The sequence below is a fragment of the Psammomys obesus genome, unplaced genomic scaffold, assembly GCF_907164565.1.
Source record: "Psammomys obesus unplaced genomic scaffold, mPsaObe1.curated_primary_1811, whole genome shotgun sequence".
NCBI lineage: Eukaryota > Metazoa > Chordata > Mammalia > Rodentia > Muridae > Psammomys > Psammomys obesus.
The window spans coordinates 5,964,456-5,981,141 of NW_026596131.1; the positions used below are offsets into that span (position 1 = coordinate 5,964,456).

At 40.2% G+C, this 16,686-nt stretch overlaps 1 protein-coding gene across 3 annotated transcripts in view; it reads right to left on the minus strand.

Annotated features, from left to right (window-relative positions):
• Abca9 (ATP binding cassette subfamily A member 9) overlaps positions 1-16,686 on the minus strand; it is a 70,082-nt gene that overhangs the window by 28,147 nt on the left and 25,249 nt on the right. For all 3 annotated transcript variants that reach the window (XM_055592409.1, XM_055592410.1, XM_055592411.1), the window contains 7 exons: positions 9,985-10,123; positions 9,408-9,498; positions 7,282-7,421; positions 4,402-4,521; positions 2,992-3,187; positions 1,346-1,512; positions 533-666 (listed from right to left, as the gene is read on the minus strand). In XM_055592409.1, coding sequence (XP_055448384.1) covers positions 533-666; positions 1,346-1,512; positions 2,992-3,187; positions 4,402-4,521; positions 7,282-7,421; positions 9,408-9,498; positions 9,985-10,123 — 987 coding nt within the window. The remainder of the gene's footprint in view (positions 1-532; positions 667-1,345; positions 1,513-2,991; positions 3,188-4,401; positions 4,522-7,281; positions 7,422-9,407; positions 9,499-9,984; positions 10,124-16,686) is intronic.

The following is a 16,686-nucleotide window of genomic DNA, read 5'->3' on the forward strand; positions in this document are numbered from 1 at the left end:
AGATAGATAGATAGATAGATAGATAGATAGATAGATAGATAGATAGAAGATAGATAGTAGATACATATATACATACATAGAACTTGAAGTTGTATGGGTAGAGGGGCAAAGGAGTTAGAATATGATCAAAATATAATTTATGAAATTCTCAAAGAACTGATTAAAAATATTATATCATAAAACCTCCAAGAATCTAAGCAAGAGATATGAGTGAGTGAGCAGTATAGAGATGCAGCAGACTGAAATCCAAGTCCTAATCTAAACTGAGTAGTTAACTTCAGCTCCACTTACAATACAGTTTAAAATAACTAACAAAACAGGATTTAACTGATAAAAATTTTAAATTACTGTTAAATTCCTTGATGGTCATATTGGAGCCAGCAAGCAAATAATTACAGCTGAGCTTCTCTTACAAAAATGGGGAGAATCTCATTTGTATCAATTCAGTCTTTCGTGTCAGTTAATTTGAGCTATTCGAATTATACCTCCACAATCCACCTTTGGTGAACACAGCCACCAGAGGCTAACATACCTTTCCGTTACCCAGAACCGTGATAGCGCCATTGTATGTTGCCTCGTCTGTACCATTTCTGGTCCCCAGGGCATCCATGTCTAATGCTATGCTCTGCTGTCTTAGTGAATGCAGAAAGTTATCGATGCTTGAGCCTACCATGAAGGCAAATCAAAGGAAGCAAAGATAAGTCAATTAGTACAAAAACCAACAAAATAATTAAAAGACATACCTCAAGGCATGTCATTATGGCCTGCAGATAGCCATAAAAGGCTGAGTACAAAAATCCATTATGTTAATCATGTGTGTGATAAAGATTCTTTACATACAGTCTAAACTTTATTAGTATTTCTAGTATTATATAATGTCTAGGAGTATAACTCGATAGTGGAACACTTCCTAGAATGCATGAAACCCTGGGTTCAAAACCCAGCAGCACAAAAAATAAAAATAAAAACAAAACTACAATTAACCAACCAGCGGTATGATCTTTGATGTTGTTGGTTTTGATCTTCTTATGAATTTGGAGAATTTTGTTCTCAGAGCCCAGCAATATAGGAATTGATATAGCCCAGAATGATTGGGTAAGATCTCAAAGATCAGCCAATGCTCTGCTTTTTCTAAGACCTCTCTGGTTGTTTTGGCAAAAGCCCTAGCATTCACATAAACTTCAACAAATGTGTTTCTAAAACAAACTCTACATTTGTGGGGAGGGGTTTGTAATTAACTTTCTGTTTGGCCTCACAAACGTTTTCTAAAATAAACAGAAACTATTTTTTTTGCTCCTATTTGCTCTGCCCTGCCCCCCCCAAAAAAGTGTGCTTGGATGTTTACCCGTTTTATTGATGATGAGCAAGTGGGTCAGAGGATCCTGTGGCTGCTGTCCTGGTGAGAGGAAATACATACTTGGAGACAGTCCCCACGCGTAGCTTTTGTGGTAGAGCTCGTAGGCTAGATATTCCAAAAGTTGGGGGAGGATGCTAATGCCAAAAAGCAATGACCTATGTGGGGGAAACAAATATTAGAACAGTAATAATTAATAACCTACAGCAACTTTTGTGAGATTCTAGGTTTCAGTAGATTATGGATAGCTGCCAAAACCCAGGCATAGGGGATGCTCAAATCATGTTGCTTCCTCCTTCTTCCTTCTAAAATGCAATGGCATAGCATTACCTACTCCTGCTTGCGACATTTCACGTGGGCTTTCCAAGTCGCTGATTCTCACTCCTTGATTTATGTTTTAGAAAGGGTATCATGTCGTCCAGGAAGGCCCTGAATTCGCTCTGTAACTGAGAATGACCTCAGCCTTTGTCAGAGAAGCCCCCTCCTTGCAAATGACAAATGGTGACTGCAGAGACTCATAGCTTCACAGGATGTGGGCCCAGCCCCAAACAAGTCACTGACAGCACCTCCTCTAACACTTGGGGAACATTGTAGGAGAGGGAGCCAGAAGTAGGTAAGAACCAGAAGATGATGTAAAGGAGTATAAAACGTAGGTTCTGGGGTACGTCCTTAAGTGTGACTATGAACTCAGACACCTGGGTTACCCTGGTCTTGGACAGGAGCCTACTTGACTGTGAAGCAGAGCATATTTCCTCTTAATAAGCACGTCGCCTCAGGTATTTTATTACAGTAATAGAAAGATGATACAAGTATATGTCTCATTTATTTTAACATATGTGCAAACATTAAACAAGAGGATTGTGTGCAGGAGTGCTTGGGAAACCTTCTGAGTGCAGAATTAGGTTTGGCCCTGGAGGCAGCACTTATCAATGCGGTAAGTTTGTTACAACAGGCACTAGATGCCGTTGGGAAGTTAAATGAGAGACACGCAGAGCCTGGTACCCAGCCTGTGGCAGGATGCTGACAATAACCTGAGTTTCGGGATGCTGATCTGTCTTAGGAATTTCAGTTTCCGAGCCACATGGTAGTGAAAGCAATTCCTTAAAATAATTCCTATCATCCATTTATCTATCTTTGTATCTATCTGTCTACCTAACTATGTATCATCATCTATGTATCTATGTATCTATCTATCAATCATCTATGTATCTATGTATCTGTATAACTACATATAATCTGCCTCTCACCCTCTACCCTTCTTCTCACATAATACTATGGAAAGTGCTAGGAGATTCTGGTGTCTTGGGAAAACTGAGAATGAGGTCTTTGGTAAGGACAAAATCTGTGTGCAATTAAAATAATCCCAAACTTTATATTTTTTTTATTACATATCTCAAGGACAGGTCCTCACCCCCCCCACACACACACACCTCAAGACAGGGTTTCTCTGTGCAGCCTTGGCTGTCCTGGATTCGTTTTGCAAACCAGGCTGGCCTTAAACTCCGCCTGCCTCTCGATTCCCCAAATGCCGGGATTACAGGCATGCTAAAGGCAGGTATTTTAAATAAAACGCAATAACTGTAATTTATTCTGTTTTTCACATTGTGCTCTCAGCCATCCAGAGACTAGGTACTCACAGGGTCACCAGGCTTTTCCTTTCGTTCTTGAGTGTGAGGAAGCGAACCTTTGCAATTGCACAGAGCTGCTGCCTCCACAGCGCCATGCCGCTCACTGTGCTTCCTGCTGGATCTAGGGACAACACTCGCTCCAGCTCAACAGGGCTTCCCACATCTTCTGGCCCATCGCTCTGTAACGGCCCAGCAATTCCAGCATCTGAAACATGCGATCAGTCACCTATAAGATGCCAATTTCTTGTGCACTGCTTAACTTTCCTCACAACCATTTACTCAACAGCAAGTTCCAGCTTCAGTGTTGGGAGCAAATATGCAATCTAATCCATGGTTATATTACATGGCAGCTGCTGAGGAAATGGAAAAGAAGCAAAACTATTTGAAAGAATAAAAGAGAAATATTGTAATTTTTTAAAAGGCATGTGCAGATTTCTATGACAGATTCTAGGAAACACATAAAAATAAAACTATACAGACATGTCCTTGTGGCAAGAGATAAATTACCTTAGTGTTTCTGGCCAAGGTGACAAAGCTAACACATACAGAGGCCCTTCCTGCCCTTCAAGAACGTAAAGATGGTAGACAAAAAATTTTATACGGCCATATTTTAAAATCTAGATAGATAAAACTACACTTCTTTTTAACAGAAACCTAGGACAAATAAAATTTCTAGAAACTTATAAAATCTTTACAAGCTAAGGACTGGGTAAGAGGCAGTGGTACAGCCCTTGCCTAACATAATACTGAAAAATAAAAGTGTGCAGCCGAGTGTAGTGGTACCTGTCTTTAATCCCAGCACTCGGTGGGCAGAGCCAACCAGATCTCTGTGAGTTCAAGGCCAGCTTGATCTAGAAAGCAAGCTCCAGGACAGCCAGAGCTACTCAGGGACACTCTCAAAAATAAATGAATAAATTAATTGATTTTAAAAAGCATACACACTAACCTATGTACCAAATATGAAACGAAAAGAGGAAAAAATGCATTGACTAAGATGCTTGGCTGATACATAAAGAGTCAAAGGCAACAGGATGAAATATAAAGGCGGATAAAAAGCCAACCCAGTAAGATTAATATGCACAACAAAGAACTGTCTCAGAGACCGTCATTAAGAAAGAGCTTCCCAAGGACTGACAGACTGACAGCAGGCCATAGGGCAGCAGCAATGGGATCCTGAAAGCACCGGAATAAAAGTCCAAAAAGAGTAATTTCCAACATTGTTTCTAAGTTTCTCTCCCCCACAGCTTCTTACGTTCAGATAACATGACACTTCATAATTATCGTCTATTCTATGAGGACCTAGAATGGTACGCTGTCATCTTCTATACATCTGTATTTCTCATTTATTTCAAGTTTTCTCAAGGCTGGTGCCAACACAGTCATGCATATCATCATCTCATTCAAAGCTCCCTTCCATACCTGATTCATCAGTCACTGCCTTCCCTTCTAATTTCAGGAATACCTCATTCAGCGTTGTTATGGAAACACCATAATTCTCAATGCCTTGGTCAGAACACCTATCAAGATCCCTGTAAAGGTCTGAAAATAAGAACAAAAGCAATTGGGTTACCTCACTCAGGGTGATCTTTTCTAGTTCCCACCATTTGCCTGAAAATTTCATGATTTCCTTGTTTTTAATTGATGAGTAATATTCCATTCTGTAAATAAACCACACTTTCTGTTTCCCTTCCTCAGTTGAGGGACATCTAGGTTGTTTCCATGTTCTGGCTATTACAAATACAGCTGCTATGAAAATGGTTGGGCAAATGTCTTTACTGAACGGTGGGGCATCTTTTATGTATATGCCCAGGAGTGATATAGCTGGATCTTAAGGTAGCACTATTCCTAATTTTCTGAGAAAGCACCGGATTGATTTCCAAAGTGGTTGTAAAAGGTTAAACTCCCCACCAGCAATGGAGGAGGGTTCCCCTTTCTCCACACCCTCTCCAGCATGCATCATCTCTTGAGTTTTTGATCTTAGCCATTCTGATGGATAATGAGGTGGAATCTCAGTCGTTTTGATTTGCATTTCCTGGATGACTAAGGATGTTAAGCATTTTTTTAAGTGTTTTTCTGCCTTTAGATATTCCTCTGTTGAGAATTCTTTGTTTATCTCTGTACCCCATTTTTTAATTGGATTACTTATAGGCTGCTCAGTTTCCAAGTGGGTTTCCTAGTAAGGGGAACAGGGGCTGTCTTTGACATGAACTCAGTGGCTGGCTCTTTGACCACCTCCCCCTGGGAGGTGCAGCCTTACCAGTTCATAGAGGAAGTGATGCAGTCAGTCCTGATGAAACCTGATAGACTATGGTCAGCTAGAAGGGGAGGAGGTTCTCCCCTATCAGTGGACTAGGGGAGGGGCATAGGAGAGAAGAGGGAGGGGAAGGTGGGACTGGGAGGAGATGAGGCAGGGGTTACAGCAGGGATACAAAGTGAATAAATTAAGATAGATAGATAGATAGATAGATAGATAGATAGATAGATAGATAGACAGACAAAAGAACAAAAGCATATTACCATATAACTTATAGTGAGGTAGATAATGATATCTTTCAAAATGAGAAAATATTGATCACAAGCTACACGTACTTTTATCATAAACTTATATCAGTGTTCACATACTTGTAAAAACCTATCCATAGACTATATTAGTTTCCATGGGTTTCTTCAGCATCGAGGTACAACATCAACATTTATGCTTCTATATTTAAAAAACTACTCGGTTTTTTAAAAATTGATTGTTGTGTTTAAATTTTTTAATTCCAGAGGTTGGAGAGACAATTCAGTAGTTAACAATACTCGCTGCTCTTGAAGAGGCCTCAGGTTCTGTTCCCAGCACCCACACGACAGCTCACAGACACTTGTAACTCCAGGTCTGGGGGATCTGATACCCTCTTCCGGCTTCTAGGAGCAACACGCATGCACATGGTACACAGATATGCATGGAGGTGAAACATTCATATGCACATGAAGAATGTATTGTTTTTCTCTCAAGTTATTAGTGGCGTATGTGTGAATGTGCGTGTGAGTGTGCATATGTGTGTGTCTGTGCGCATGTGCGTGTGTCACCATATAGGGCCAAAAGACACCTCCTGCAGCTGTAGCAACAGGTAGTTGTGAGCTGCTTAGTATGGGTGCAAGGAAGTGAACTTGGGTCCCCTGGAGGAGCAACAAGCGCGCTAACCCCTTTCATTCCGTGTTCAATGCTCTTGTGAGGGTGCTTCATTCTAAACTTTGATTAAAGAATAATAGCGAGAGAATAAATATTTATTATTTTAGGTTAGGGTTAGTTAAGAAACCATAATGACAAATGCAAAGACACTGATGTTTATAAAGAAATAAGTGATTTCCGTGGACTCTGTGTGAAAAGTACAAATTAGGAAAAGGACAGAGTAGACTGAATGTATAGTATGCCTTTGTGTTTTCCCTGGAAGACATTCAATCTGTTTATATGCTCTCTCTTCCTACTCCTCCTATCCCCTTTTCTCTCCTTCCCTCACTCCCTTCTTTCCTCCTTTTCCTTCTAAATGTGCTTTGAGAATTACAAAAAAGTACTGAAATAGGGTCCATCCATGTAAAAGATTAGCAGGCCATTTTAAGAGTGTTTAAGTGATTCTGATAACTGAAGTTATCATAATTATATGCTAAGGCAAAATAAGTGAGTTTCTTAAATCCACTTTCCACTCTTCATTTAAATAATTCGGTACTTCAGAATTCATTTTAAGAGATGGTCAAGTAAACCGTACTGTTCAATCTTCGTGAAGATTTCATCTTCAGAATGATGATGTATCTCAAATGCGTCACGTGTACGTCTAAGACTAAAACTGCATCCCTGTTTCCAAGATGAGTTCATTTCTTCCCTTTTTAAATATATGAAATTTTACTTATCATTTGAGGATTCCATACATGTACACAATGGATTTCAATCATATTTACTGCCCAGCTCTCTGCTCCAACTCTTCCCAACTACATGCGGTACTCCTATTGTGTCTACTATTATGACGAAATGATCCTTAAAAGAAAGAACACTGCCATTTCTGGTATTCTGACTTAAGGATGGATCATGACTTCAAACGACAGCACCTATTCTCTTTGCCCTCTGGTGGCACATCCTGCTTCCTGGTATCTCGGAGGCGGGGAAACAACAAAGCAACCACATCAACCGTGTCAAACATGGTCCCTTCATGCACTGTTGATGTTTAACATTTTAACAATAGGTTTAAGCATTTTGCATGACCATTTAGCTATCTGAACAAACTCACAAAGCTTCCTGCTACCATGTAACTTGTTCAGGATTACCTGGAAATTTGTTTGTCCTCTCCAGGGGCAAGATATAGACCAGTTTTTCTTCACTTTGTGCAGTCAGTCTGGCATCAGGAATGTGCTTTTTGACCAGTGATGTTATAGTCTCTGGATCACATGTTTCATTCAGATGCAAACTAACATTAAGAAAGAGTAAGATAAAGTCATTTTTGTCTAGCACTGTCTCTAAGAACAACTTATTATGTAGTATATGTTTGTTGCTTCATGAATATTCATGAGACAAAAAATGTGTATTTTATAGAGAGGAACTAGATGCATTGATACTAATATCATCCAACCTTAATCTGTGCAACATAGCAGAGGCAGTAGTAAAAGGGAAGATAAGACTCATTTCAGATAATTCAAGGACAATCATTTGAAAAACGACAACAAAATCACCCAATCCTGGCGGGGGTAAAGTAAATGGGAATACTTGCTACATCTCCATCTAGTAGGAAAACCCAATTATGAATTCTCCTTTTTCAGTAATACATGAGCTCTGCAAACACTTGAACTTGGTGAAAGCAAGATGGAGATAGTCTGTACGGTCATTTAGAACATAGTATTGACATCATATCATGTGGGTCCCAGAGCCCAGGTGAGCCAGTCACCGTCTCTGAGGATCAGAATTCTCATCTATGAGAAAAAGAAAAATGCAGCTCTAAAATCATCCTCCACAGATGGAGTGACTCAGTATTTGTGAGATGGTGCTTTGTCTTTCATGAAGGAAACTCTCAATACACGCTAGACAATCACTTTGTCTATGTATTTTCATAATAGCTGAAGTCTTTAATATTAGTATATGTACTTCTTCTTTACAAAATTTGGGGGTTTTGAAACACCTTTGTTGGTCATATCCACTGAAATGTACTCAGGTGACAGAGTGACCTAACGTGACATCACCCTTGACCAGTTACATACACCTGAAGTTAGTTTGAAAACTGTGCTTTAAAAATGCTGTACCTAGCACCTATCAAAGATTTTAAGTAGAAGAAATTCAGTCCCTTTCCTAAAAAAGCTTACAGGAGAACAATAATACAAGAGGAACTAAAAAAAAAAAAAAAAGTAAGAAGGAAGCTTTGTTAATTCTCTTAAGTATTTTGTACCCTGTCAAGTATTCTTACCATTACCATTACAAAAAATAAAGCTATTATTATTGTTGTTTTGGAAATGAAATTATTGAATACCAAAGAATTAAGTTTATTGGCAACAATTTGAATTAGTGCTTTCTAGATTCCATCACAGAGGATACCCATTAAGGAGAAAACATTGAGAAACAGCCTCCAAGAGATGGCTCTGCAGTTAAGAGCAGTTGTTGCTCTTACAGGAGGATGTGGGTTTGGTCCTGAGCATCCTTACCTGCTCACTCACAGCCACCTATAACTGTAGGCTCTGGGTATCTGGTGCCCTACTCTGGCCTGTGTGCACCCGTACGCATATGCACATGCCCACACACACAAACACACACAGACATATGTGGGTAAGGTTTGTTCGTGGTTGAGTGGGATGAAGGAGGATGGAACATAAGGCAGAAATGAGACAGCTACGAAGACCTGCACAGACACTCACCGAGAGAGCAATGAGTAGCACCTTTTAATTGGAGAGAAATTATTTAAGCCCCTTGTAACACTGGATAACGCTGACACTGTAGATTTGATGATTTAAGAAATCAAAGAAAGTAATAGTTGTATCTAATGAACCTCTAGAATGATGTGATTTTTTTTTTGTAAAGATCCACAATAATCATGTGATTATTCTGAGGAAGGTAAGAAAAATAAAGTCAGGGAGAACAGGAAGTATATTGAAATTATCTGGATGAACAGAAATATACTCTGAACTAAGATGAAAGGAAGATAAAGATATCAATAAATTACTCTCAGAAGGCAACATATTATGAAAACATTTTGCAAGCATTCTCTTTACACCTACTTTTGATGCTTAGATTTTCAGTGTCTATGATCCTATGTATGTACCTCATGTTCTTGCTAAGGGCATGTGTAAGTCAGTTCTCGCATGTCTACTGAAGACAACTTTAGAGCTCTAGCTCTGTCTTGACCTAACACTGACGGCCCCTGTCACCAGTGTGTTCATCATGCGTCTGCCTCCCACACGGCGAGCTGTACCTTAGATGATAGCCAAGGCCCCATTTCTTCTTCAGGAATAGGGAGGAGCCTGCACACCTCAGTCTCCCATTGGATATAAACACCTTCCTGTCTAGTTGGGAAGAACCAAAGATACACTGTATTAGTGATTTCTTCAGTGTCAATAGATGTGAAAATCAATATCCATGAGCAATTAATGTTTTAGAAGCAAGCCATACTAGACTAGTGACATAGTAACTCTGACTTTCTTAGTACGCTGATAACTGAAATGATGAATTAGCTTTGCTTACTCTCTGGATATTTAGGGAAGTTATTCAGCAGTGTCTTTGAAGCCCACTGACGTCTGTCGACATGGAATAAAGCATGTTTGAGACAGTATTGTATGTTTTACAGCCTTCACTTCCCTGTGATGGGATCATAATGCGTCCATGGGACAAATCGCTCTATCTTGAACACTGAGATTTAAATTAAATTGATGAGCATAAGTCTCCTCTGTTGGTTGTGGTTGTCCCTAGTGAGCTATGTCTAAGGGACCTGTTTGTCATTTATATTAAGTCCAACTTTCTCACCGTGAATCACAAAAGAAAACTGTAGTTACCAGCCAGGATATCAGCCTCTTCCATGAACTGAGTGCTAACCACAATTACTCTGTCTCGCTTCCTCTCTTTAAGTAGGGTCCATATGCGATGCCTTGAAAGTGGATCCAACCCAGCGGTTGGTTCATCGAGTAGCAAAACCTGAACAGTAGAGAAGGTGACAGAGTCATTTGTTGCTCTGGGATAAGATTATTCTAAAAAAAAAAAAAAACAAAAAAAAAAACACTGTAGGTGTAAAAGTGTTAGCATTTGTGCTTAAAAGTTTTCTTAAGGGGGGCGGAGCCAAGATGGCGACTAGCACACACAGTTTTCGAGCTGTGGAAGAGATAAACTTCTGAGTTGATGAGTGGAAGAACTTCTGAAGCCAGGGAAACAACGGAGAGACTTTCTAAACAACAGGGAACATCGCAGGAGGTGAAAACCTTGGTCTCGGGTCACCCAGGGACTTGTTTGGGGAAGGTGAGAAACGATCCTTTGATCTCTCGGCACTCCCCTCCCCCAGACCTCCCTCCTCCTCGGCACAGCGGACTCGCCTTTCTCAGCGCAGACCTAACTGCCTGGGGCCTGCAGCCACTGAGGCTGAGCCCCAAGCCCTTTATCGGCAAAGGCCAGCAGTACTGTGTCTCGGAGCCCCAGATTCATGCGCGGCGGCTGCACCATCCTCCCAGGGCCCGAGTCTGCTAGACGCCATACTAGCTCTGCAGGAGCGCCATCACTGACTGTACGGCCCGCCCAATCCCACAGTGACAGAGAATACGCTATATACTCACCAAAACCAGACAGAAACGCCATACAAGCTAGACACACCAGGCGCTGGGCCTCTGAAGCTTGGAGAGCACAGTAAAGAGACCCCAGGACTTCCCAGAAAGCATCTGGACTAGCAACCCAGTTTCCAGTTACAGCGGGACTTTCTAACCTGGCGGTGGAGCAGCACTGAGCTGGCGGGGCACATCAGCCCTCCAGTTTAAGACTAACCAGGGCCAAACCAGAGAACAGAAAGGCTGGTTACCCCGATTCCCACTGACGTGACCACCCTGAAATCTCCAGCTGCAGCAAGACCTCATAACCTGGCAGTGACAGCAGCACGAAACTGGCGGAGCACATCAAAGAAGCAGGGCCAAACCAGAGAGCAGAGAGCTCAGATACGCCGATCTCTGCCAAGTGTCCTGACTGTAAGTGAGTGCACCCTTGAGAATCTGCAGCTCCACTGATCCTGGGTTCTTCTAAAACAGAAGCCAGGCATCGAACCCCCTCCCACCCATATACCCACTTTGGGAAACAGAGGGGCACTTGGAACATTGAAGTTCCTGCTCTGTGGGTCTAATTGAGGAGTTAAGGCAGTTAATGCCAGAAATTGCGCTGCGATCATCACTAGCGCCTGCGACATATACATTGCAGAGCCCCTCCCACGCACTCAAGGGTTCAACATTAGCCATCACTCTGTCCCTCGAGACACACGCCCACACCCACTTACACACACACACACATATACACACGCACGCACGCACGCTTGCATTTACCTCTGTTTGCGCCTGCGTACTTTCCTCCCACAGGTACAGCTAGTCCTCAGCATACGCTAAGGACATGGGACCTCTCTCAACTTCCTGAAGAATTCTCCAGACTCGAGAGAGAGACAGTACCAGTCTGATCGGCAGAATCCAAAAACAAACAGGGAAGGTCTCAGATAAGCCAATGGCCAGGGGTAGGCGAAAGAACACTTCCAACATAAATCAGGACATCATGACTTCACCAGCAAACCCCAAAATCGATGGATACTCCAATTCATCAGAAGCACAGGAAAATGACCTTAAAGCCATGCTTGCTCAATTATTTGAGGCTCATAAGGAGGAAATGAACAAATCTTTCAAAGAGTTGGCCAGTCAATTGGAGGTAAAGAAAGAAGAAATAGACAAAACCCTTAAAGAAACACAGGCAAACATAGCCAAACAAATAGAGGCACAAGTAGAGAAAAAATTAGTGGCATACAAAAAAGAAATGAAAAAAGAAATAGAGTCCATCGTAGAGAGACAGGAATCCAAATTCAAACACATAAAAGAAATGGTGCAAGGCATGAAAACAGAATTAGAATCAATAAAGAAAACACAAAATGAGAAAACTCTTGAGCTGGAGAACTTGGAGAAAAGATCAGGAACCACAAAAGTAAGCATCACCAACAGAATACAAGAGATGGAAGAGAGAATCTCTGGAGCTGAAGACACACTTGCAGAAATTGATACTTCTCTCAAAGAAAAAGTAAAATCAGAAAAATTCCAATCACAAAATATCCAAGAAATCAAGGATGCTATGAAAAGACAAAATCTAAGAATAATAGGAATTGATGAAAAAGAAGACTCCAGGCTCCAAGGTCCAGAAAATATTTTCAAAAAAATCATAGAAGAAAATTTTTCCAACTTAAAGAAAGAGATGTCCATAAATATGCAAGAGGCCTACAGAACACCAAATAGACTAGACCAGAAAAGAAACACATCACGTCACATCATAGTCAAAACACTAAATCTACAGAACAAAGAAAAGATATTAAAAGCAGCAAGGGAAAAAGGCCAAGTAACATCTGAAGGTAGACCTATCAGAATCACACCAGACTTCTCATCAGAAACTATGAAAGCCAGAAGGGCCTGGGCAAGTATCATGGAGACTCTAAGAGATCACAAATGTCAACCCAGACTATTATACCCTGCAAAGCTTTCAATCAACATAGATGGAGAAAACAAAATATTCCATGACAAAACTAAATTTACGCAATATCTATACAGCAAACCAACCCTACAGAAGATACTAGAAGGAAAACTCCAATCCAACGAAAACGAATTCACCCAAGAAAACAGGGCATACAGATAATGTCCCAACAAAAATGAAAAGAAAACAAGCAATGAAACAAGGTAAGATCATCGACTCCATTACAAAAGGAACTAACATGCATTGGTCAATATTATCTATCAATATTAATGGACTCAACTCACCAATAAAAAGACACAGGCTAACAGAATGGTTACGGAAACAGGACCCAACATTCTGTTGCATCCAAGAAACACACCTATGCAACAAAGATAAACACTACCTCAGAGTAAAGGGCTGGAAAACTGTTTTTCAAGCAAATGGTTCCAGAAAACAAGCTGGAGTAGCCATCCTAATATCTAATAAAATAGACTTTCAACCCAAGTTAATCAAAAAAGATAAGGAGGGCCACTATATTCTCATCAAAGGAAAAATCCAACAAGAGGACATCACAATTTTGAATATCTATGCCCCAAATACAAGAGCACCTACATTCGTAAATGAAACAATATTAAAGCTTAAATCATACATTGATCCTAATACCTTAATAGTGGGAGACTTCAACACCCCACTCTCATCAAGGGACAGATCAACCAGACAGACACCAAATAGGGAAATAAAAGCACTCACAGAATCCCTAAATCAAATGGACCTAATAGATGTCTACAGATCTTTTCACCCAAACTCAAAAGAGTATACCTTCTTTTCAGCACCACATGGAACCTTCTCCAAAATAGACCATATATTTGGTCACAAAGCAAGCCTCAACAGATACAAAAGGATTGAAATAATCTCTTGTATACTATCTGACCACCATGGACTAAAGCTGGACATCAACAACAACAGAAACAACAAAAAGCCGACACGCACATGGAAACTGAACAACTTACTACTCAATGACAGCTGGGTCAAGGAAGAAATAAAGAAAGAAATTAAAGACTTTCTAGAATTCAATGAAAATGAAGGCACAACATACCCAAATTTATGGGACACATTGAAAGCAGTGCTCAGAGGAAAATTTATAGCACTAAGTGCCTACAAGAAGAAATCCGTAACATCACATACAAACAACTTAATGGCCCAACTGAAAAACCTAGAAAAAAAAGAAGCAGATACACCCAAGAGGAGCAGACGGCTGGAAATAATCAAACTAAGGGCAGAAATCAATCAATTAGAAACAAATAAAATTATCCAAAGAATCAATGAAACAAAAAGCTGGTTCTTTGAGAAAATCAACAAGATAGACAAACCCTTAGCCAAACTAACTAAAAAGCAGAGAGAAACCATACAAATCAGCAAAATCAGAAAGGAAAATGGGGACATAACTACAGACACTGAGGAAATCCAAATGATTATTAGGTCATACTACAAAAGCCTATATGGCACAAAATTTGAAAATCTAAATGAAATGGATAACTTTCTTGACAGATTCCATCTACCAAAATTAAGTCAAGATCAGGTAGAAAGACTGAATAGTCCTATATCTCCCAAGGAAATTGAAGCAGTCATTAACAGTCTCCCCTCCAAAAAAAGCCTGGGACCAGATGGCTTCAGCACAGAATTCTACAAGACCTTCAAAGAAGTACTAACACCAATTCTCCTCAAACTATTCCATAAAATAGAAACAGAAGGAACACTACCAAACTCATTCTATGATGCTTAAACCACACAAAGATCCAACAAAAAGAGAGAACTTCAGACCTATCTCTCTTATGAACATTGATGCAAAAATACTCAATAAAATACTTGCAAACCGAATCCAAGAACACATCAAAGATATCATCCACCATGACCAAGTTGGCTTCATCCCAGGAATGCAAGGGTGGTTCAACATACGGAAATCCATCAATGTAATCCACCACATAAACAAAATGAAGGAGAAAAACCACATGATCATCTCCTTAGATGCTGAAAAAGCATTTGACAAAGTCCAGCACCCATTTATGTTTAAAGTCTTGGAGAAATCAGGGATACAAGGCACATACCTAAAGATAGTAAAGGCAATATACAGCAAGCCTATAGCCAACATCAAACTCAATGGAGAGAAACTTAAATCAATCCCACTGAAATCAGGGACAAGACAAGGCTGCCCACTCTCTCCATATCTCTTTAACATTGTACTTGAAGTCCTAGCCAGAGCAATAAGACAACTAAAGGAGATCAAGGGGATACAAATCGGAAAGGAAGAGGTCAAAGTGTCACTATTTGCAGATGATATGATAGTATACATGAGCGAACCCAAAGATTCAACCAGAGAACTTCTTCAGCTGATAAATACCTTCAGCAAAGTGGCAGGATACAAAATCAACTCAAAAAAATCAGAAGCCCTCTTGTATACCAAAGACAAAAAGGCTGAGAAAGAAATTAGGGAAACAACACCCTTCACAATAGCCACTAATAACATAAAGTACCTTGGTGTGACTATAACCAAGCAAGTGAAAGACCTGTATGAGAAAAACTTCAAGTCTTTGAAGAAAGAAATTGAAGAAGATCTCAGAAGATGGAAAGATCTCCCGTGCTCATGGATTGGTAGGATTAACATTGTGAAAATGGCCATCCTGCCAAAAGCAATCTACAGATTCAATGCAATTCCCATCAAAATACCAACTCAATTCTTTACAGACCTTGAAAAAAAGATTCTCAGCTTCATATGGAGAAACAAAAAACCCAGAATCTCCAAAACAATCCTGTACAACAACAGATCATCTGGAGGTATCTCCATTCCCGATCTCAAGCTGTACTACAGGGCAACAGTAATAAAAACTGCATGGTATTGGCATAGCAACAGAAAGGAGGATCAATGGAATCGCATAGAAGACCCAGAAATAAACCCACACACCTATGAATACTCAATATTTGACAAAGAAGCCAAATCCATTCAATGGAAAAAAGACAGCATCTTCAACAAATGGTGCTGGACCAACTGGATGTCTACATGCAGAAAAATGAAAATAGATCCATATCTATCACCCTGCACAAAACTAAAGTCCAAGTGGATCAAGGACCTCAACATAAAACCAGATACTCTAAATCAGCTGGAAAAAAAAAGTGGGAAACAGCCTAGAACTCATTGGCACAGGAGACAACTTCCTGAACAGAACACCAACAGCACAGGCTCTCAGAGCAACAATCAATAAATGGGACCTCATGAAACTGAAAAGCTTCTGTAAAGCAAAAGACACTGTCATCAAAACAAATAGACAGCCTACAGATTGGGAAAGAATCTTCACCAACCCTTTATCTGACAGAGGGCTAATATCAAGTATATATAAAGAACTAAAGAAGCAGAAAAGCAACAAACCAAGTAATCTACTTAAAAAATGGGGAACAGAGCTAAACAGAGAATTCTCGAAAGAGGAACGTCGAATGGCAGAGAAACACTTAAAGAAATGCTCAACCTCATTAGCCATTAGGGAAATGCAAATCAAAACGACCCTGAGATTTCACCTTACACCCATCAGAATGGCCAAGATGAAAAACTCAAGTGATAGCACATGCTGGAGAGGTTGTGGAGAAAAGGGAACCCTCCTCCATTGCTGGTGGGAATGTAAACTGGTTCAACCACTCTGGAAGTCAATCTGGCGCTTTCTCAGACAACTAGGAGTAGTGCTACCTCAAGACCCAGCTATACCACTCCTAGGTATATACCCAAAATTTGCTCAAGTACACAACAAGGACATTTGTTCAACCATGTTCGTAGCAGCTTTATTTGTAATAGCCAGAACTTGGAAACAACCCAGATGTCCATCAACGGAGGAATGGATACAGAAATTGTGGTATTTTTACACAAGGAATACTACTCAGCAATCAAAAAGGAGGAAATCATGAAATTTGCAGGCAAGTGGTGGGCTCTAGAAAAGATCATTCTGAGTGAAGTATCCCAGAAGGAGAAAGACAAACTTGGTATA